At 38.3% G+C, this 22211-nt stretch overlaps 1 protein-coding gene across 2 annotated transcripts in view; it reads right to left on the bottom strand.

Annotated features, from left to right (window-relative positions):
• The window catches only part of roraa (RAR-related orphan receptor A, paralog a), a 199008-nt gene that overhangs the window by 59508 nt on the left and 117289 nt on the right, over positions 1 to 22211 (bottom strand). For both annotated transcript variants that reach the window (XM_055038742.1, XM_055038735.1), the window contains exon 2: positions 9170 to 9199. In XM_055038742.1, coding sequence (XP_054894717.1) covers positions 9170 to 9199 — 30 coding nt within the window. The remainder of the gene's footprint in view (positions 1 to 9169; positions 9200 to 22211) is intronic.

Raw genomic sequence — 22211 nt, forward strand, 5'->3', positions numbered from 1 at the left:
GAGAAAGTACTCAAAATGAAGGAGAACTTCCTTGTAAAATCTTTGGAACAGTTGCAGAATAAGAATATGGTTTGGACAAATAAGAAGATAATTGGCAGCAGGGCTTTAAGATTGATTAGAAAATAATAGTGTATAATCTGGAAAGTTAAAGTGAAAAAAAAAAGTGAAGTGTGATAGCAAAGCTGCAAGAGCCAACTCTGCAATCATTAGCAGCTTTATTTAAGATTGCAATAATTAACCAGATTGGACACCAATTAGATATGTATAACATCAAATACTCCATTAAGCATAGCATCACCAGAACCCATAACAAATAGCCAACATGTTTTTCTTTCTTCTCCATGTATGCAGCGTGCCTTGACTCCATATCTCCCCACCTGTTTTTTCAATCTTTTCTTTCTTTCTTCCTTCCTTTTGCAGCGCTGCGCAGACACTGTAAAATGAAAATCTGCCTTTGATGTCTGGGATCTTATAATGCTGAGCAGTAGAAATCCGCATACCTGTTATCTGAAGAATCTTAATGATGACGGCTAACTTCACAATGGGTTAACCGCATCTCTCTGTTCTCATGCTGCACACCCACAGAAACGCAAATTAATAGCAAGGTGGGGAGAAAAAAAGTGAAAAAAAAACAAAACAAAAAAACCCCACAGCATTCTTCTAATAAAGCAGATTCAACAAAATGGGCACAATGCGATCAGCACAAATGTCAATGTGTAAAATCAACAAAAGGATTTGTGAGTACATCTGCACTCCTCTTTGTAGGCGCAACTTCTTTTTCTACTTTAGTTTCTGAGCAGAATTATGCTATTTGTCAGAAGGAGATGATCTGCAGTTCAAATGATCTAACAAAAGAGCAATTTCCTTTTTTTTTAATGTTCTTTTATTTTACCCAGTGCACTTAGCAATTCTCATTAAACTGAAAATTATGCTTACCCAGCAACAAATTTCAATTAATTTTTTAATGTTCTTTATTTATTCAGCAGCATTAAAGAAAAAATATTTTTATTTTTCTACCCTCTATGAAAAAGAGAAAATTATAAATTGCAACCTATTTATAATGATCTACCTTGAATATATTGAAGCAAAAGCATTTTATAGAATTCTTAGCTACTTCAATAAGTAAGCCAAGGAATTTGTTTTATATTTTTTATAATTTTTAAAAATTCATTCAGACACTCAATCCACTAAGTGACTGAGTGAAATAAACACATAAGTCTGCAATTTTCAAGCCTTCATTTTTTTTTGATTAAGTCAATCTTCTTTCAGATAATAAAAAGCCAACATCTAAGATTAGAAAAATATGACAGACAAAGAAAGAAGCTTTTTTTAAACTAGAAACATGCGCGTAATGAAAACTGCTGAAAGCATACTTAATAAACTGGTAAAGACTTAAGACTGAGCCCGTGATTTGTATCAGTTACAACAGTGAAATTCTACAAAAAATGAGAGTGATAAATATATTTTATATTTGTAAAAAAACAGTAAAACAAACAAACAAAAAAAATCAAGAATAATTTTTTTTTCAACATACTTCAAAATTATGTGCGCTTTGTGTTGACAAGTCACTCAACGATGCAAAAAGTACCTTGGATTTTGTGGCTGCCTATCAAATTTATTGATAGGCAACGTACATGTCTTTATTATGATGGTGCTGTGAATAATTCAAAGTCGCCTCAGATTGTGCTCAGATTGTGACTCTGCACCTTTCTCATCTGGTCTGGATCCTATCTGACTTCTTCCTTTGTCACCCAGCACGAATCAAAGCTTTCATTATGTGGTGAAACCTCTTGCCCTGTGCTGAATGTTTGCACACCGAGGGAAAGTGAAGAGGCATCAAAGAAATGGTAAGAGACTAATAACGTCTGTGAAAGCTGGATGATCCTGTGGACAGCACTGCACTAACAGTGGGTACAAGTCATTTCTTCCTTAGCAGATGTCGACATTTCACCATACTGCTCACTCTCCTTTACCAAAGACGTCCAGCAAAAGAGAAATCGGCCACAGCAGATGGGGCCACTTCGCCGTCTGAGCATTGTATCCTTGTCACATGTCACTTACTCTTGTTCCTGGTCAGACGACACTTCAAAGACAGGGTCTTCAGTTGTGCCAGACACAAAAGGGAAAGACTGAGGGAAAAAAGCTGATGAGGTCTCTCTTTGCTCCAGCTCGAAATTCTCTGAACCACTCTGCACCGAGAGTAGAACCAGATTAAGAACCAACAAAAGCAGAGAAGCCTGAGCCCACAGAAACATGTCCTGAAACCCTATGGCTCCTTTTCCAGCACCCAAGGCCTCTCGTATGTGATAAAAAGAAAAGCCTTTGGCCACAGAAACCTATGCAGAGAAAGCACATGTACAAAGGCCATTTCTAATTTCATGAAATGACAGACATAATTCTTTCAGCGAAAGATGAGGACTTGCCATATTGCATCGGAGAGGAAAAGACATGGCAGTCCAGAAAAAATGGAGAAAAATTATGCTGGCCTGGTTTACGACAAATAGATAACTCTATTGATTTCCCTTTTACAGTGACTGTCCATTCCTCACTGCTGTGATTGCACTGACCTATTTAAGGGGGAAAAAAGGCATCATTATAGATTAAACCAAAATGTCCAAACAGAAAACCCTTCCTCTGTCGAACAAACAAGTCAAGTCAAATGAAACATAACTTACAAATAGAGAGCAAGGAGGGAGATTTTGTCAATTTAAGCTCTCAATGTTGCTGTGGGAAAAGAGGAAACAAGCAGTTCCAGAACCATGCTGAGAACCAAATAACTTTCCCCAGGCTGGGAGGTTATGCCTGATGCAGTCATTATCATTGTCACTCTCAACAAAGGAAAAACATTTAAATGGTTATGGTATTACTGAACTAGAATCAACATAATGGCAATTCTACAATTCTAAAATGTTTATGACAGCAGAATACAGCAAATTATAAAAAATAAAAAAAAATAGCTGTAGTGAATGCTCCGTGTAACACTACAGCACAGTTGAGTGTTGTATGTTTTGTGCCGATGATTCCTTTGTGTCTGCGTGTGCTGCTGCTGTGCCCGCGCATCCCACTCCACTGTCTCGCTCGAGTATCTCGCTCTGCGCGGCTCAGGGGACTCTGGCTGGCTGATCTTCATTATCAGCCCTAGCTTAACAATGTTCTGGATGCACTTCCCACATGAGTGCAACTAACAAATCCCCAAAGAGCTGAATCAAGGCAACAATGTGATGAAATACCTTCAAACAACGACCGAGCCTGGAACACGGAGCTATGCAGAGACAACTCACACTGCCCCTCGGGCAATTCCACAGGAGTGCGCCTGTTGCCAAGCAAAATTACACAGCAACTGGGACGTATTATTCTCCTCAATTGGCAATGTACAGCACCATTAAGGACCATAAATCTCATGTTTGATTAACTGGAAAATCACAGATGCCATTCAACAGTTTCATTCAAAACAACCAGATAATGTCTGTAATGTCATTTTTAAGAGCCTGTGACATGAGGTTCATCCTCTTAATTTGAAGGTTTTCATTAACATACTATACTTTGCAAAAGTATTCATACCCAATAAACTTTTTCACATGATGCAACTGCTAACTTTAATATATTATATTTGGATTTTGTGTGAATCAGAGTACGGTAGAAAAGAAGGGATACCTTGTTTTCGTATATAGAAATCTAAAGGGTATGCTGTCATCACCCCTTTGCTCTAATAGCCCTAAAAACATCCAGTGCAACCAACATTGTTCTATGAGCTCTTAATTGTGAACTCCAGCAACATGGTCTTCATGCAAGAGTGACAAGAAGAAAGTCAGTCCCAGTTTGAAGCGTCTTTCAAGTTTTGTGGTGGACACATGAAACATCTAGAACAAAATACTCTGGAAAGAGACCAAAGCTGAACTTTTCAATGATATACAAATTCCTATAAGAGATAGAAAACTAAGACAACAAATCACAACAAACCACAGCTGACTATACCCATATCCAGCATGCTGGATATGGGTATATAGTACTGTATACAAATGCACTACACAAATCGTATTTTTAAACTATTATGAAAATCATGTATCAGTTTCCTAACACACTTCCACTATACAAAAGAAAATGACAAAAACCATCTTACTGAGATACATGACAAAGAGAAAGAAAGCTTTGATTTCACAAAAGGTGTTCAGACAATGCTTATATACTCTTGAGAGAAAAATATCTCCCTTCACTGTGAAATTTACGCTCTGTACCTTTGCAGACATGGAACAACTACAGAAAACAAACAACCAAGAAACATGCATCACACTAAGTTTTGGTGAAAAAAACAAAATAAAAAACTTAGTATCTACTATAGGGGTGAAGAAGTTGCTGCAAATAGGTAAACACTGTCACTGTGCCTTGTAAACACAAAGTCTAATTTAGATTAATGAGACATTTTCAAAAACATCCCTGATATTTCAAACTAATGTTCTGTAATGACAAAAAGTCAAAAGGAGAAAGTTAATTCAACTGAACCAAATCATAAAGTATGCGTATATAGTACAAACTCAGACTTTTCGACTTTAATTTAGCCCCAGTGAGTACAGTAACTTTTCTGTAACTCTTAATGCTCTCTATTCCTTAAGCATTGCAGAAGAATCTAATTCATCTGCGTCTTTAAAAAACAAAAGAGTTTGACTGTACTACAAGTATAGGAGGAACTCAATACATGCAGAAAGCAAATAAATGATGATGCAGGAGAAGGGCCATGTTTCTCAATCAGTGCAATGTCTGTTACCTCAATGGAGATAAATATTGCAAAGGGTGGAAAGAAATTGGGGCTGTCTAAAAATGCATCTTTAGAATGAGGAGAGAGGAAACCTCATCTGTCTGGACTCCTCCTTCGTCCCACAGTTACATTTGTACTGCTGCCTCGCTCTGGCCAACTCGATTGTCAGTTTCATCCCAAACGTACACCAGTTAAATTAAGTGGCAAATAATGCAAATGAGATTGTGAAATAAAATATAATAAAAAGAGACCTTAATGGTAATGAAGCTTTTTCCTGGTTACATTATTCTGGAATTATTCTAACTAACAAAACAACTTTCATGATTGGAGATCTTTAAAGAAATTACCTGTATTGTTGCACATTTATCTTTTTAATTTATTATTTATATTTTTTGACATATTTGCCTAATTCTGTCTGTCATTTCTGCAGTTTTTAAAATATAAATATGTAGAGATTTTCTGACAAATTGAAAGGTGACTGCGACTGGATGATTCTGAGATTAGCCAGTCTTAACAGTTTGTACTGCCAACAACACCCTTCAGTGTAGATGCAGGAACTGTAGGGATAAATCTGGAAGTGAGCTAACATTTGGGCTTGGAACCACATAAGGTCAGTTTTTTTTAACCTTAATTTTTGGGATGTAACTAAAGAAATTTGAAAAATGTCACAGAAGAAAAGAAAAATCTAATGTTCTGTATTAAAACTCTGGGGTAGATGTTATGAATATTTAGGTATTTCAATAAATGCTCTACAAAGAAAAAAAAAAGAAATGACCAACTTCTGTCTAAAAATATGAATCTCCCTGTTCCTGTATTTTGCTTTAAATCGTCAACAATCAGCATAATGTAGATATGCAGCTGCAGGACGGTGAGAGGGTTAGTTAATCAGACGATCTGCTCTGCTCGACACAGAGCATCCTAGCTACATGTCACATAACACGTACTTGTGTGTGTGTGTGTGTGTGTGTGTGTGTGTGTGTGTGTGTGTGTGTGTGTGTGTGTGTGTGTGTGTGTGTGTGTGGGTGTGGGCTTGGGCACCCTTCAAACTGTGGACGGATAGGTGTGTGTGTGTGTGTGTGTGTGTGTGTGTGCGTGTGTTTGTGCATTGGCTAGTATTCTGCAATTCGAGCTGTGAGACAGAGTCCCAGACTGCTGATGGGAGATTAGAGGTGAGACGTCTAATCTCAGTGTAATCAGGCGCTGCATCTGAGCCTTCGCTCCACACCAACAGGTCCAAACAGAAACTCATCTCACAGAAAACATGGCCCTGATGAGGTAGAAGATGGTTATGGGGAGTATCTGGTGTCCACCATCAAAGTCAGAGGAAAAAAAAAAAAAAGACCGGCAGGTAAAATTAAATTATTTTTGCTCTCATGTCTTCTAGGCTCAGGCTGCTTTGACAGAAACGAGTCCATATAACAGAGCATGTGGTAAAACTGCCAAGGACATGCTCAGGAAAACCACAGCTGACTTCTTGGTGAGAATTAAAGCCCGGTGGTTGAAAAAAAAAAAGAAAGAAAAAAAAAGCATTGAATATGCTCTTTTTCCTTTACAAGGAGGGAAAAATAAAATACAGCCAGAAAAATAAGGAGAAAATTTCAAGTAATACCAAGACAACTAATATAAAAAAGCTACGCAAAAAGTGGACATTACAGCCACTGGAGCAAAAATAAGTATCTGTTTTCATCTAGGACACTTCACCTTCTGATGGGTCAATGATTAGTGAATTTGGGTAGATGGAGGAGAGGGAAGGAAAGGAGAAGAGGCTGCCAGTGAACAGCTGCCCCTGTAATTTATATTGATGAGAGGACTGGCATGGCAGGGAGCTTCCAGCAGTTTGATCACTCAGGCAGAGTGGAGAGTCAGCGAGACACGACCCATCCCTGTGGTTTAGGTTGGACTGGAGAGACCTCTTAAAAACACACACACACATCCGTAGATACCCATACTTTCATATAGTGGCTTGCGAGAGAGTTCATACTCTGTGAACATTTTCACATTTTTTCATGTCACACACTCAAAGTTTGATCTATTTTAATGGGATTTTAGACCAACATGGAGTAGCACATAACTGCAGTGAAATGAACTCTGTTTAATTTTTAAAACTTTTTTGCAAATAAAAATCTGAAAACTATGGCATGTCTTTGTGTTCAGATTAGTCTACTTTGATGCCCCAAAATAAATACAAGAGCAAACGATTGCCTTCAGGAGGAGCAACGTGCAACTGGAAATCTACTGCAACAAGGCGATCAGTCTGGAGTGGACAGCTGAGAAAGACAAACATTAATTAAAAGGGTAGCCAAGGGACCCTTGGTAACTTCTGAGGACTTTTAATCATCAAGACACTCATGGAAAACAATATTGAGAGTACAACTTCAAAACATGCACTTCATAAATTTAATCTTTCTAGAAGAGTACAAAGAACAAAGCTGTGAGAAGTCTGGTTCACATTGTACTGTGAGGTGCAAGGTTTTATTCAAATAAGAACAGGAAGTAGATAGAAGTCATTATCTTTAGCAAGGACATACAAGCTGGTAATATATATTGGGAAGTTTGATTGAAGGTAAATACAGACTATTGTCCATTGTGACAAAAGTCCAAGACATACATGCACACGTCACTTAGTAACCACTTCCAATTCATAGCTACGGTTTGTCTGTCACCTAAAACCCCAACAATGTAAATTATCGTTTCAGGATGCAATTGTGAAAAAATAAATAAATAAAAATAAAATAAATAAGTTAAGGGGAATTAATCCTTTTCCAAGATGCTGCAGATACACAAGCAAACAAGACAGCCAAGCTCACATTTCAAGTGTCAGCATCATCCAGTAAATCAAGTAACCCAATGTTTTCCCTCCAAGAACAGAAATAGTTCCACTAACTGGCTATAACTGTGCAGGGAAGAGACATCTCCCTCATTATTACTCCACCAGCCATATAATCACCAGGCTCTTCCTTTACAACCTCAATGACCATTAACTGGCCCTTGAACTTCTTCTGAGCACACAGCCCTGACAAGGCGCTACAGCCGCTTCCTGTCTGTGAGGCAGAGCAATCAACTACTTGTTAAGGGGATTTACTTTGATTTCCTCACACAGTTAAGATTTGAATATTTCTAACTGAAATGAGACGATAAAGTCCAGTTTCTGCCGAGGGCTTTTAAACTCAACACTCCTAAATCATGCTCTTTGATTTGAGTCCCTCTTTTTTCCCCATCGGCGTAGAGGTGCTTAGAGTAGAACTAATTAAGTTGGTGGGACGAGGGAACTGTGGGTTAAAATGTGTGTTCCTCTCGACATTAAAGATATTCTGGCCCAAACACACATTCACACATAAAAAAAAAAAAATTATGGTAGAGCCTCCGGACAAGCAAATAGCTTAACACATGATCATCCTGTTATTTTGACGGCGCTGTCTGAGCAAGGTAGAGCTGTCGAGCTTGAAGACCATATCCTTTGCCCCACTGTCTGATGTAACACAGAGCTGGGGTGTTTTACGCTCACAGTCTAAAACACTCCGACCGCTCTTACAAAAAGCCCCTCTGGCTTCCCCCTCTCCACAAGTTTCATCAGAGTGATCAGAGCAAAAGAATAGCCTTCAGGGCTGGTTTCTTCCATTCACACAGAGGGATACGAACGCACACATAAGCCTTTTAGCTGCATACACAGACACACTACAGAACAGCTCCCACTCCCTCCAAAAAAGTATTTCTACATGCGTTTTCAATTGCACTTCACACATGTCAAAATACAGTGCAAATCTCCAGGAGATTATTGATTCCTGCAGGTTTGGCTGCTCATCAATGCTTAACGTGCAGAGCAAAATTGAAACGCTGAGCTCCACAGTACTACTGTAGAGCTCACAGAAGCCTTGCATGTTAGATTAGAGACACGTGTCAACGCCTGTCCCGATATCTTTCAATTTTTGCCGATATGATCTGTATTGAAGAACACAGAATTCTGGTAGTTAGTGCAGCCTCAGAGGTTTCAAACCACCACACAACACCACATCCTTGTTGTTCAGCTGCAAGGCCTTGCAGAAAACAAAGAGATGCTTCACCACACTGTCTGCTTCAAATGTGCATGATTGTCTAGCAAGTCACAAGACTGCACAGCATTTTAATTTCCTCTCAGGGGTTATCATATTCTGTACAGTACGGAGCAGGAGAAATACAAAGGGGTGAGAGTGGATTGAATGTAAGCAAGGAATTGTTCTGTGTCAGGGAAAAAATGACAAGATGAGGAGCTGTGAAACAAATGTGACTTTATCACCTGTCTATATGAGAAACAAACATTTTTCCCATTTAATGAGTTTCGTATAACGCTATGTCCCTAACAACTCAGAACTTTACTTCAAAATTCTGAGTTGTTAGGAATAACAACTCTAACTTGGAAATGATTGGAATCGTACTTACAAGTGTGTGTCTTCTTTGTTACTGAGATTCCTGGAAAGATAAAACAACAATACATTAAAACCGACAGCCATCAATAGAAAAGGCACTACAATGTGATTTTAAATGACAGAGTTATTTTTAAAATTTTTGTATCATTACAACCAGAAATTTAAATTGTATTTCATTTGCATTTTATGTGCATGAGCAACACAAAGTGGAAAAAAATTGTTTGAAAAAGGAAAAAGACATGCTTGTCAAAATGTCCCTTTGACAAGTAAAATAACCTTTTTTTAAAACAAGGGTGCAGAAGGTGAACTTTTACACCAGTCTCTAGACACTTCTGTGTCAGTAATTATCCAATGATTTCTCTGTATCATCTCCCCATCAAGTCCTATCAACTTCCTTGTTCCTTCTAAAAATCCAGCATGATCCTGCTACTACCATGTTTCACATTGAGGGTGACTCACTGAGGAATAAGTGCTGAGTTTGTGTTCTGCAAGCAGAGCAAAATGTTTTATGACCAAAACCCCCTTCAACCACATGTTGACTGCGTGACTGTTTGACATTTGCAGCAAGCTTCTTGTCGCTTCTCTTCTATAAAGGCCTGATTTGCAGAGTGCCTGACAAATGCCTAGTGCCTTGTCCTGTTGCCAGATTATTCCACCCGAGCTGCACTTCTCTACAGCTCCTCCACAGTTACCTCAGATGTCTTTGCTGCTTCTGTTGTTAATTATACAATTTTACCCATGATTTGTTTTTTGTGTTTCCTGGTTTCATGACAATATTCTCTTATAAAAAATAAATAAATAAATAAATAAAACCCAGCTGGAATTATATAAAGCATTTTATACATAGAAAGGAGTTTGATTAATAATTGGGTGACATCTGAAAGCAATGGTGGCACTGTATTTTATTTAAATATATGGAACATGGTCCAGATTTACATTTTTTTCAAAAAAATATCTAACACAATATTTTCCTTCTGCATTACAATTAGCCAGTGCATTTTATTGGTCCATCACATAGCCCAAATAAATGCATTTTAGTTCTCTGTTGTAACCTGACCAAATAGAAAAATCTTCAAGTGGTACAAATATTGCATGATGCATGTATGTCGGCTGGTTTCTCTCTTTTTGCTACATCAAAAAATTTCAGAAGATGGTTACGCCTCCATGTTCTGCAGGCAGAAAAGGAAATTTAAATATAAATAATAAACAACATTTGGAATACTAATGCGGTGAGTACAGATTGGGTCTAAACAAATGAGTAATCCTGAGGCCCTAAAGGAATGTAGGCACTTTGACCTCTGTGTCAGTAAATCCTCCAATATAAGCAGGTGACATAGGACATAAAAATGACCTGTTTTTCTTAAAGCCAGGTAACTTGAAAGTAAGTATCTGTCATTCTTCCGCCATGTAAAATGCAGAAAAATAAAATATAAATATATATTTACAATGTCTTTGGGAGTCAACCCATTGAGCAGCTACTTTGGATTTCACTGTGGCTCCTCCTGTCTGAAACATCGGTCTAACGCCCCAGGAGCCTGGCACAGACAAACGCAGAGCCAGCCGAGGTCCCCTGCGGCTTCGTTGCACGCTCATGCTACGCAGGACAGAGAGCACACTAATAGATCCCACTTGTCATGCGGAAGCAATGGCTAATTTTTCTACAGCTTGCGTTTGAAACTCGGGGGACGGGAAGTTGACATGATTCAATAACTCGCAGAAAAAGAAGGAGGAAAAAAAAACTGCCTGGCCGGGGATAACAACACTTCAAACATGTTGGAGAAGGGAACGAGTCAAAGAGCAACGAGGGGGAAAACAAATAAGCCCTTCAGTCTTTTATAGACATACACAAACCTACAAATGATATCAACTCCACTGAGCAGAAAGAAGGGGTTGGGGGTAATGGTGGGGGTGGGCATTCACCTAGGGGCTGGCAGTCTGTGATGTAGCTCCAGCATTGTTCTTGTGCTCAGGGCAAACAGCTACAGCTTGGTTTAACTGTGGCTTTACGCAAGAAAAAAGTAAACTTAAATTCTGCCTTATAACAACACTTTAGTCAAATAACATGGCAGTCAGTTTAATCTGATGTTGAATTAAAAACAAGCAGCATTGAGGTGCAGTACAATAAGACAAGGGGGGGAGGGAGGAGGGGAGGGACAATCTGTAACGGTTTCTGTTTCAAGGTAAAAATATTTTTTTAGACCACAGCTGGTGTGCTCAGTGGAAACTGAGTTACACAGAAATAGGCTAACTTTTCCTGGTTTTTTGTCAGACCTCTTGCAAACTCAAGAAAAAACAACATTCTTAGTTTTAAAAAGAAGCATCTTTTTCAAATGTAAATAATGTGCGAAAGCTGCAAAACAGTGTCACACGCTCTTTCATTGTCTAATGAGAGATCTTACAGCTGCTGACATATCTTTGTTTCGTCAAATGTTTTTATCGTAGAGGAAATCAACAGTTGTGTGAGGGTGTGTACAGTGCAAATGTTCTTGCCCATCATTAGCCTCACAGACCACGCTCTCACATACTGCTACCTGTCAGATGGTGACTCATTCTTCAGTTATATGCTTGGATTTCACTACAGTGAAAGATGCAGGGTTGTCTGTGTAAATAAACTCATGTCCACAAAGGTATTCAATGTGGCTTATTTGCAACAGCAGACACTAGTATGCATGGAAACAAAAGGCTCTATATCCTATATATTTAGCAGAAAAGATTATACAAAATATGATGAAAAAGATGCAAATATGAACAAATGCATAAAAGTAGTAAACACAGCAGTGCACTTAATAACACTGTTCTTATTCATCTCCTTAAAACCTGCTACAAGAGTTAAAACTGTCAAAATACTGCACTTTTAAAAGTGAGCTCCTTCTTAGACACTAAATTACTAATACCAACATTGTTAATTTTCTTCCATTATAGAGGAGTCTAATTGAAAATGTACACATATTGCAGGTTAATTTTGATATTTAAATATTAATTAAACTAAGCAGTCCTCTAAATAACAACTTATGTACCAGCAAATAAAATATATCATGACTGACTGGAAAGTATACGTTGTTACTCCTTTTGATCTCAGGATTATTTATTGCTGTTGGCTCCAAATGGCCAAAAACTGGAAAACTGGGAAAAATAGTTTTGCATTGATTAGAAGAAGTTTTCCTGGAAAATGATAGAGCTGATTTAACTGAGTGCTTTAAAATCATAACAATATGTTTTTTTATGCTGTTTCCATTTCATTTACTAACTTTTAGAAATCCAGTGGTAAATTTTGGGTCAAATAGTATTAATGAGGCTGTCTTTACTTTCACTTTGTGTTTTAATTGTGTAACTTTGTCCATTGTGGTTTAATGACATGTAATAAGCATTACCTCATATTTCTTATAGATTTAGTGGTATAGTGTTGTTTATTCAGAAAGACATGCAGCAAAGGTCCTGAGGTCTGTGTCAAGCTGTAGAGATTTTAAACACTTTCCTTTATATTAAAAAACGTTTTTGTACACTGCTTTCAACCAGTTTTTGATGAAAACAAACAAAAAAAAAAACATTTTAAGAATCTGTGTTCAAGTTAGAAAATAAATAAAAATATTTATCAGCTACTCACTTTGCAAATACCATGATAGATTTTTGCGCTACAAACCATATCAGTACTATTGCTGTTCTCATGGTTTGACTCTAGTTTTCTTAAACCTTTGAATAGCAATTAAAGACATTAAGGATATCAGTGTGTCAAAGAAAATATTGTTTTAGGAGAATTTCTAGCCTAGTATGGCTTTAGTCATGCCCATCATCTTTTAGACTATTTCAATTCAAATTCAAGTCCAAAACTACTATATTGATCCCAAAGGTAACTTAACTGTCGTCGTAGCTCTTTTGATTAAAGATTTATAGAAGATGGTGATGGCTATGGGCAGGAAACAGTTTCTTTATCAGTATTATAACTAACTTAAAGAAGCCTTCGACTGAACAAATGTTCAAATCAATATTGTTAAACTGGTGCACGGTCGGTACTGGAACATTTTAGAATGACGTCTGACACATAGAACAGACTGATTTAAAAAACACTTCAGTTTTGAAAATATAGCATGTGCCTAAATATTTTACACACAGGTTTTTAATACCTTCTTTTCTGTAACTATTGTTACAACTGGAACCATAGTTCTGGAACTATGGTTCTTGGAGGCAGCAATGCAGTTCTGCACCAAATCTTTTCCAGCCTGTTGCCATGCAGGTTTGAAGGAGTAGGAGGGGTGGTAAGAAGGCCCGCTTCACCCTCTATGTGTCATTTAGATTTCTGTGATTGGAGGTGGCAAGGAGAGGAGGCCACAAAAGCCAATGAATGAGTCAGGCGGTGAGAAAGAAGAAGTCTGCTCTGGGCACTGACATTGGCGACGCCTGCCAACTCGTGTCTTCTCTGCTGGATGGCAGGTTCAGAGGTCATTCTGGAGGTGAAGCTCTCCTTGGCTGACAAACAAGCTGCCATAAACATGTTTATATCTTGAGGAATGCCTCTTGTAAATATGTGTTCATCCTGGGCAGTAGTAGTGTAGCAAGTTAAAAGACAAACCTGCATTCAGTCTTTATGAAGTTGAAGCTGAATACTAAACTCTACATTAACATTTTGTCACAGTGGAGGGAGGGCCAGTTGTCACTGCACGGCCTTTGATCAGTTATATTCTCTCTTGCATGTGTAAACAATTCAGCAAGTGTTCTCATGAGACATGAAGGGAGAGAAGTACTATGCAGGCAACTGGAGGTTAACCTCTACCACATCCAGCTGCAGGGGGGGCACACATCCTGTAAACATGCCATTTAGACTGGAGGAGAGTCAGAGTGAGGTTTGGCAGCCACACTGCTGCAGCCGGCTGTGAAGCGCAATGCCATCGCAGACGCCTCAAAGTGACAGCGCTGTAATGAAGTCTGAGGCCCACGGCAGGCTGTACGTCATAATTTCAGGTTCCTTAAAGCCTGACAGGGAATGATTATCATGGATGGTTATTGTCACCCTGCCTCCCTGGTAGACGATGCGTGCTCTGGGGTTGTTGCACCGTGACATTCAAAGTTACAGTCTCCTTCATATAATGGAGCTGTCCTCTCAGCGCGCTAATGGGAGCGATCCATTTAACCTGTGCCAGAAACACACAGACGAGGAAGTTCCTAATGCGAGGCCTCTCCCGTGGGGACGTCACACTCCCCCCCTGGCTGCTCCCTTCCTGCTGCTTGATTCATTGACTGGCGCTCCTCACTTATCCTCATTCACTGTTCAGTCTGGGGAGACATGGAAGGCTTGCTTCCCGCCGCCTGCTCCACATGCCATCACTGCACGCCCACCGCACACAAGGACATAACCAGACCCAATTCAGGGAAGAACCACTGTGGTTCCAGTGAGGGACCAGCTACACACCCACTCAAGTTACGGGTCACTTACGCAGGCCTTGGGAATGCTAACTGTACACATGCGCCACGGTTAATTGGTTAATAGGGCCTCTCAGATTAGAAATAGAAAATTCAGACAGTAACAAATGATTTTCTATCCCTGACTGAAGGTTGTTAGGAGAAAAATACTGATTAGTCTTTACCTGGCAAAAAACGTTTTTCTCGTTTTCTTTGAGGTCTGAGCTCCAAAATGAAATTTTCACTGATTCTTGGGTTTGAAAAAGGATTATAAAAACTAAAAAAAAAAGCTCATAAATGAATTTCAGCAGTGCAAAGGTAATTTTATTTATATAGTACATTTGCCACAAGGCAATACAAAGTGTATTGAACCAACTGTAGAACAAAGATGGTGGGAATTATTGGCTTTAATGCATAAACAGAAAAAAAAATACATCTAATTTCTCAGTTATTGACCTGACACTGAATGATCAAGGCAGATCAAAGCAAAAAATAAAATAAAACAATCTAAGCATTTGTTGTGAGTAACTAAAGCTGGAGAAACAAAAAATGATCCTACTATAGCTGTCTGTCTTTGTAAAGAAAAGGCCCTTTTTCATTTTTCGAAAATTCAGCCAATTATGGGAAGACCAATTGTTCAAACAGCCAATAATGCAGTAAATTTGCTAACATCTGCTTTATCTCTAATGGTCATGAAGAAATCTGGAGAAATCATTTTCATCATAGCTTTGTTTTGTTGATAAATCTCGTCTTTGCATGTTGTTTTCAGAAAGTTCAAGATATGTTCGTGTTTAATACATCTGTTTTAAAAGAATGGTTTGTAAGCATTTTCTTGCAGTATTTGGGGACTGTCTGACGAGCTTCTGATTTCAGGTGTGTTTGTGCAAGAAATTGTAAAACCAATGTCCCTTGTGGACTTACTTTTTGTTTAAAGTTTATCAAACTCTACCTATGTAGGCTGGATACAGGTTAATGTGTCACCCCTCTATCTGTCCTAACTGTCCCTAATAGAGAAACTTTGGGAAATGAACAAAATCGCTAATTAAATTGTCCCAATTTCTGTGGAGTGCCACAGAGACCATTACTAGAAATACAGAAAGCTTTTATAACAAAACTATTCCCACCAGAAATATACACTGCAGAAATTCTACTTCAAACCAACCAAATGTTTATGGTCTGGTTGGCAACACAAACTGCCTATTCAATGAGAGAATCAAAACATAACTGTTTAACTCTATTGATAAGTGACCATGTGAGATGTCCTGTCTTTTGTGCCTGTCCTGCACATACTGATATATTCAAGTTATCTATTGACAGCCTTCCTCTCTCTCTCAGTCTGTTGCACTCTAAACAAGTTGCACACATGTCTGAAAATGTTATAGGAAATACAGTTTCCTTAATTATAGAACTTATGGCTCTTTCAAGGGAGAAACACCTTCGGGATCTGCTCACTTCTAAGACCCATTCAAAAAAAGGATAAAAAACATAAATAATCCATCTTATCAATTATATAGTTTTATTTTAATTTAGAGGAACCTGGCATGTGTGGATGAAATTCACACATTCACACACACACAAACAAAAAACAAAACTTAGATGCAAATAGAAGCACAGTATGGTCTTGCAGAAAAATAGTTATGTAACTTATTTTCTAAAATATATTTTCAAAATAGAATTTTGAAAATGATAAAGTATAATATCAAAATATAAATATTAAGTGTACATTGTTAGGATTTTAGTGCTATTTGTAATACAGAAAACAACTAGGATATAACAAATAGATGAGAAAAAAAATGCACTGAAGTTACTTTGACAGAAACAAAAATCATCTTCTATATAATATAGCAATAGAGGCAATGCACTAAAGGTAACAACACTTTAACATGTAGCTACTGCAGGGTGTGAAGAGCTTTATATGCAAGGAATGTTGTAAAAAATAAAGAGCAACTCTCACTAACTGAGACTGGCATCCTATCATTCAGAGTAAAGAGCTACTCAAAACAATCGGATCGTTCATGAACGTCACATCTCTAATTCCCTTTCAAATTTCTTTTCATTTCTGTGTTTTACTTGAAGTTGCTGTTAAACAGTTTACTGACACTGAAAACAGCTAATTCTGTGTCTTTTCGTCTTACTATCAATATCTACACCAAACAGAATTATTGTCAGTGCTGGTGTGGCATGTTCAGTAATCGGGAAAAGACTAGACATTTCCTTCTCTGCTTTTCTCTAACGATGGTAAGTCAAACTGATTTTAGTCAACAGCCAATTTTGATATGCATATCTATTTGAGGAATATAATACCTCTTCAATCTTCTTCTGCTTCTACTTTTTATACAGCAACTTGTATAAATACCAACTGCTCAAATAGAAAACTTCTAGATTCTCTATTTAAGCATCAGTGTATCAAGCTGATGACAGAACTTGCTTGTGAAAATACTGAACCATAATCGTACTGTCACTTTCTGCATGTGTTGTGACCGCTTTTGTCCCAAACAAGCATAAATGTTCCCTCAACTAATTAGTTGGAATCTGTTAATAATTCAGTTAAATATTTATATTTTTAAGAGTATCGCTTCAGCTTGACGACACAAACAGAAGTGTCTTCTCCATATTCAAACAATTTAACTAAGCATAAACTTTGAAACACAGGAATACCAAAATAAGGCTTTACATTGCTACACAGATCATATAGAGACTTAAGATTTGAAAGGTAAACTGGAATAAGGATGTCAATGCTGTTCTTTGGTACGCCTTCCAAAGGCCACCTTTTGTACACAATGTAATTTAAACAAATTCTCCATCTTGCTGTGACACACTTAATGGCAGCTATTATGCGACTTTACACTATGCATGCAAAAATGTAATGATTAAAAAAGCACAATGATTCTAATCAGCTGCCCCCTAATATACTAAAACACTTAATCCATAGAGAGGCCAACTCTCTGGGGATGCTCAAAGAAAAATGACTTCTTTGTCTCCAGGCGCTGTTATTTCTGGTCATTTCTAATTGGTTTTAACTAAAAGCAACTACTCTGAGACTCCACAGGTTACTCTAAAGCATCGCCATGGAATTGTCTGCAAATAGAAGATACACATTCAAATTAGTTTTAGAGGACATCACAACTGTCTTTGAGAAGACGAAAGAAGAGAGGTCACGCCAGAATACAACTAAACATGCCTTGGTGAGGGAGACGCAGGAAGGTGGAGGGTCCCAATGGAAGAGTGACATCATCAGGGTGACCTTGAAATCATAGGAGCCTCAACTGTCTTGAGGCTTAATGTCAGATGCACCTCAGCCCCTTACAAATGACCTGTGGGTTGATGATCAACACCCTCCCAGACGCATATCTACATTTCTGGAGTCTCCAGGTGGGTCTATGGTGCTGCATGGCGGGCTCGTGAATTATACGATGCAGCAGAGGAATTTGTTGCTCAGGAGGGCCAAAAAACAGCAGGTATGGCTTGGAGGCAGAGTTAAGACTCTGACGGGATTTTAATTGTACCACAGGGAACACTGTTAAATACTATTGTTATTGGTAAGAAACTGCTGCACAGGCTCACTTGGCTGAGAGTTGAGAATTGACTCTGTTGTATAATAGCCAAGATTCCAAGAGTTCCTCAATACAACATTGAATGCTTATCCTTAAATGTGGCTTGTAATTTACTTTAATGTCTGTGTGCACAAATACAAAACAAGAAAAGATGAAACAGGTTTGGTCACTGTGAGTCTATTATGCGGGTTGGGACTAGTTGGATTTCTGCAACTCTTGTCTGCAGTCACAGCAGGTCTGAAAGATTCATAAATGTGCTTAGTGCAGGTCAAAGACAATCTCTTAAAACTCAAGAGAAAAATTAACAACAGATTAAAAACAAACAAACAAACAAAAAAAACAAAACAATAAATGCATGTGTCCCTAAGAGCACTCCAAACCACAGCAGCAACTTTAATCATACAAATCTACTAACAGTACCCATTCTTGGGGGCTTGTGGTATATAAACAAATGGAAACAAAATCTTGCTAGGATTGTTAGTTACCCCCAACTCCATAGCACTTGATGAAATTAAAAGTCCATGAGTTTAAGAGAAATCAAACAAACTTTAAAGGGTGAGGCATTAGCCAATCTCAGCCCTAGGGACTTAATACATATAGGGAATTGAGATATTCATAAAACAGCAGATTAAAATCTATCATTATAAGGGCTAAAGGCCTATAGTTTTCCAGATGTTTAGCCTCTTTATATAACAGCAAGTGAGCAAAGTATACTGAAGGAAATTATAGTGGTCAGTGTTTTTGTCTCCCTTGTTCAAGTTTTTATATTATTTCAAGAACTGAGGTGTACATTTAAAAGTCAGATGAGCTTTAGTACTTTGTGACAATCTTCCTTACTGGTTTATAATCACTAAGGGGGGAACTGGACAAGAGCTTTGATGACAAACTAATATCAGCTAATAATATTTTAAAGGCTGACTCAAAAATATGCAGGAAACCTGTCATTATCATCATTCATTCAGTCTCAATTCTCATGCAGGAGACTACAGCACAGAGCACTTGTCTAATGAACAAGGGTCTATAGGGAAGGATCACTGTATGAGAGTGTGTTGGAAGTCAAGGTCCCATAACAGTGGACTCGTGGCTCAGCTGATAAGGACTTGGCTGTAATTGCTCAGAAGGGAGGGAGCTGCAGCCCCATTAGGTCTGGTCTAAGCACTTGCCAATAAGGCAAACTGCCCCTCTGAAGCCTCGCATGTAATGAAAACTTCCTCGGAGATGAATTACATGTCTGTCAGTCCACTAATTAATATCACAGACTTGTCGGTTTTGCTTCCCTGCATTAACGAACTGAATCAGAGGGTCTGGGATGGAGGCACTTCAGGCACTGGAAGATATAAGTGAGGAAAAGGCAGAGGCAAAGCAGCCAGTGCATTACTACTGTTATCCAGCACAACCATGGTCGGCACTTAGCATGGCATCTATTTTTCATGTACTTCATAATTAAAACCTGAAAGTTTGTAAGCCACCCAATGCAATCTAGATCAAAGGTACTTCTATTAGCAGGGAGTTTATCAGCGGAACTACTCCTCTATTTCCTGCGTCATGCTTAAAGCACAAATGCCCTGAAATTGCACACGTGATAACGGGACGACCACTGGACTATAATTAATACAACACAGATCCTCCCTCTTTTTAAAGCTCAGACAACAGAGGACTTTACATGTGAGAAAGCTCAATGTGCAGCAGATAAATAGGTTGATGAAAGTCTGAACACATATTTCACATGATGCCCCTTGCAGTGCAGGTGGAGGGTGCTTCAGTTTGTTGCCTCTTTCCTCCCCGCTGCATTCCGATGTGATTCTAATCAGAGGATAACACGGGATGAAACTCTGCAGAGCAGCGACATGATGCCTCACTTCTGAGAGGATAGAAAGATACAAATCTAAAGTGCATGTTGCAATATGGGAGTTGAGCTCTGCCTTTTATTTGTCCAACTGACTTAGGGGAAACTTAACACCAGACTAAGCTCCTGTATGGATGTTCAGACTGAGATACGACTACATCAACTCTGAGTGCTGATGTTAGAAACTAAACTTTAAAAACAACTTGAGAACCATTAAAACCAAAACCATTCCCACCAGCAATTCAAATACTTGTCAAAAACCATAATATTTTTCTGGTACTTTATCATGTATGAGCTACATATTCTAGGAAGCCAAATTGTTTGCACAAGATAGAAAGATTAGATAAAAGCAAAGGAACATCTAGTTAAATAATGACTAAATGACAAAGGAACTGGTAAGAATCTTTAAAAACAAGACGAGGAACAATTGGTGTTGGGCGAATCTAGATATTGACAGAGCTGAACATTACTAAGTCATCAACACAATTTTTGTGTATTTTCTAACCTTTTCAAACGATAGAACATGAAGGTCCTCCAGGCCAAGAATGTAGATGATTATGGAAGTCTCTGAAGTTTTTTAAGTATTTGAAAATCACATATTTAAAAAAAAAAATTCAAATGGACACTGGATCAGCATTTTGCATGTATTTCCAAAAAAGTATCTTTATGCTTCACATTTTACTGTTGTAATTTTCTTTGGGATTAATATATTGCATGTCAATATAAAGGATACCGCTGTACTGAAAATAATCTATGTTTAAACATACTAATATTTGCACACTCAGACTTCCTGTTTATTTTCTTCTAAAAGCATTCAGTATTTTTTAGTCAAAAGCCAAGTTAGCAGCAGGGGAGAAAACTGCTGAAGTGAGACTCATGGGGTCATTTACAGTTCACAGCACAAATGCCACAGAGAAATAACTGGACTAGTAATAAAACATGCTGCCTATTTGTTTAATGCAAGGAATACAAATTGTAAACTTTGTTATTGCTAACAACTAGAATAGTACCCTACTTAATCCATTCTTTTTAAATATGCTTTATATAAGTTCCCTGTAGCTTTGGACACAGACAAAGGTGAACACCTAGAATACATAAAATGTGACCATTTCTATTGTATCTGCAGATGAGCTAATGACATAAGGAGCGGAGTGGGTGACTCTGAGCTGGAGTCCGAGGCCAGAGCTAGACTACAACCAAAGCCATACATTCTCTGCGATATAAAAGCTTGCTGCGTTGGCCGGCAGTAATAATTAATAGCATACTCTATAAGCATTCCATTAGGTGCAAGCAGCTGTCATAAACATCTTAATTAATTTACAAAGCAAGCAACCAGGGAATTATGGCAACGTAAAAATCTGCTTCCCTCTGCCGCTCCACAGCACTGGAACAGATCGGGCTTTTAAATTTTTAAACATGCCTTTCATGTTCTCTAGAGCACTAAAAACCCTTTGAACAGTCAGCTTGTTAGGAGATGCACCTAGCAGCCCAATACCTACGGGTCGACTTGCTATTCTTTCACTACAGTGACAAGAGGTTTTGGGCTTTTCTCTGCTGCACCAGCTTGACTCAAGGAATCTCCCTCTCCCTCGTATTTTCTTTGTCACAGCGGTTTAACCACACAGCATTTGTCTGTCAGGCTCTTTGTTTGAGCTCTTTCTACCAACTATCACAGTACACATATCCTCACTAGCCACTTTATTAGGTGCATCTCTCTGCTACAAAGTTAGGCCTCCTTTTTGCCTTTAATTTTTTGTGGCATAGATTAAGCCAGATGTCAGAAACAAGTCTCACAAATTGTGTCCATATTAACATAACACGAGGCCCTTGGAGTACAGCATTGAATTTATTGCCGTATTGAAGAAACCAGCTTGAGATAGTTTCAGCTTTGTGACATGGTACATTATCCTCCTGGAAGTAGCCATAAGAAGATGGGTAAAAGATGACGACAGTCAGAGTGTGGTGCTTAAAAAAAAACTTATGTAGTTTTAAGCAACCGTGGACAACGGACTTTCCATATTGTTGTTGTCCAGGGTTTTGGTGAACTCTGGTAAACTGTTCTGTCATCCTCAGCTTCCTATTCTTAGACATGATGTAGCACATCTGGTTCAAGGTTTTGTGTGCTTTGTGTTCAGAGAGGATATTTCATATACCGTTCTGTTGCCTTTTCTAATCTCTAACCTCCAGATGATTATACAGACATTCATAGACAAACAACTGCAACTAACAGGGTATTTTCTCTGAAAACCGGGACATTAGGC

The sequence above is a fragment of the Poeciliopsis prolifica genome, unplaced genomic scaffold (assembly GCF_027474105.1).
Source record: "Poeciliopsis prolifica strain line A6 unplaced genomic scaffold, Auburn_PproV2 SCAFFOLD001, whole genome shotgun sequence".
NCBI classification, from domain to species: domain Eukaryota; kingdom Metazoa; phylum Chordata; class Actinopteri; order Cyprinodontiformes; family Poeciliidae; genus Poeciliopsis; species Poeciliopsis prolifica.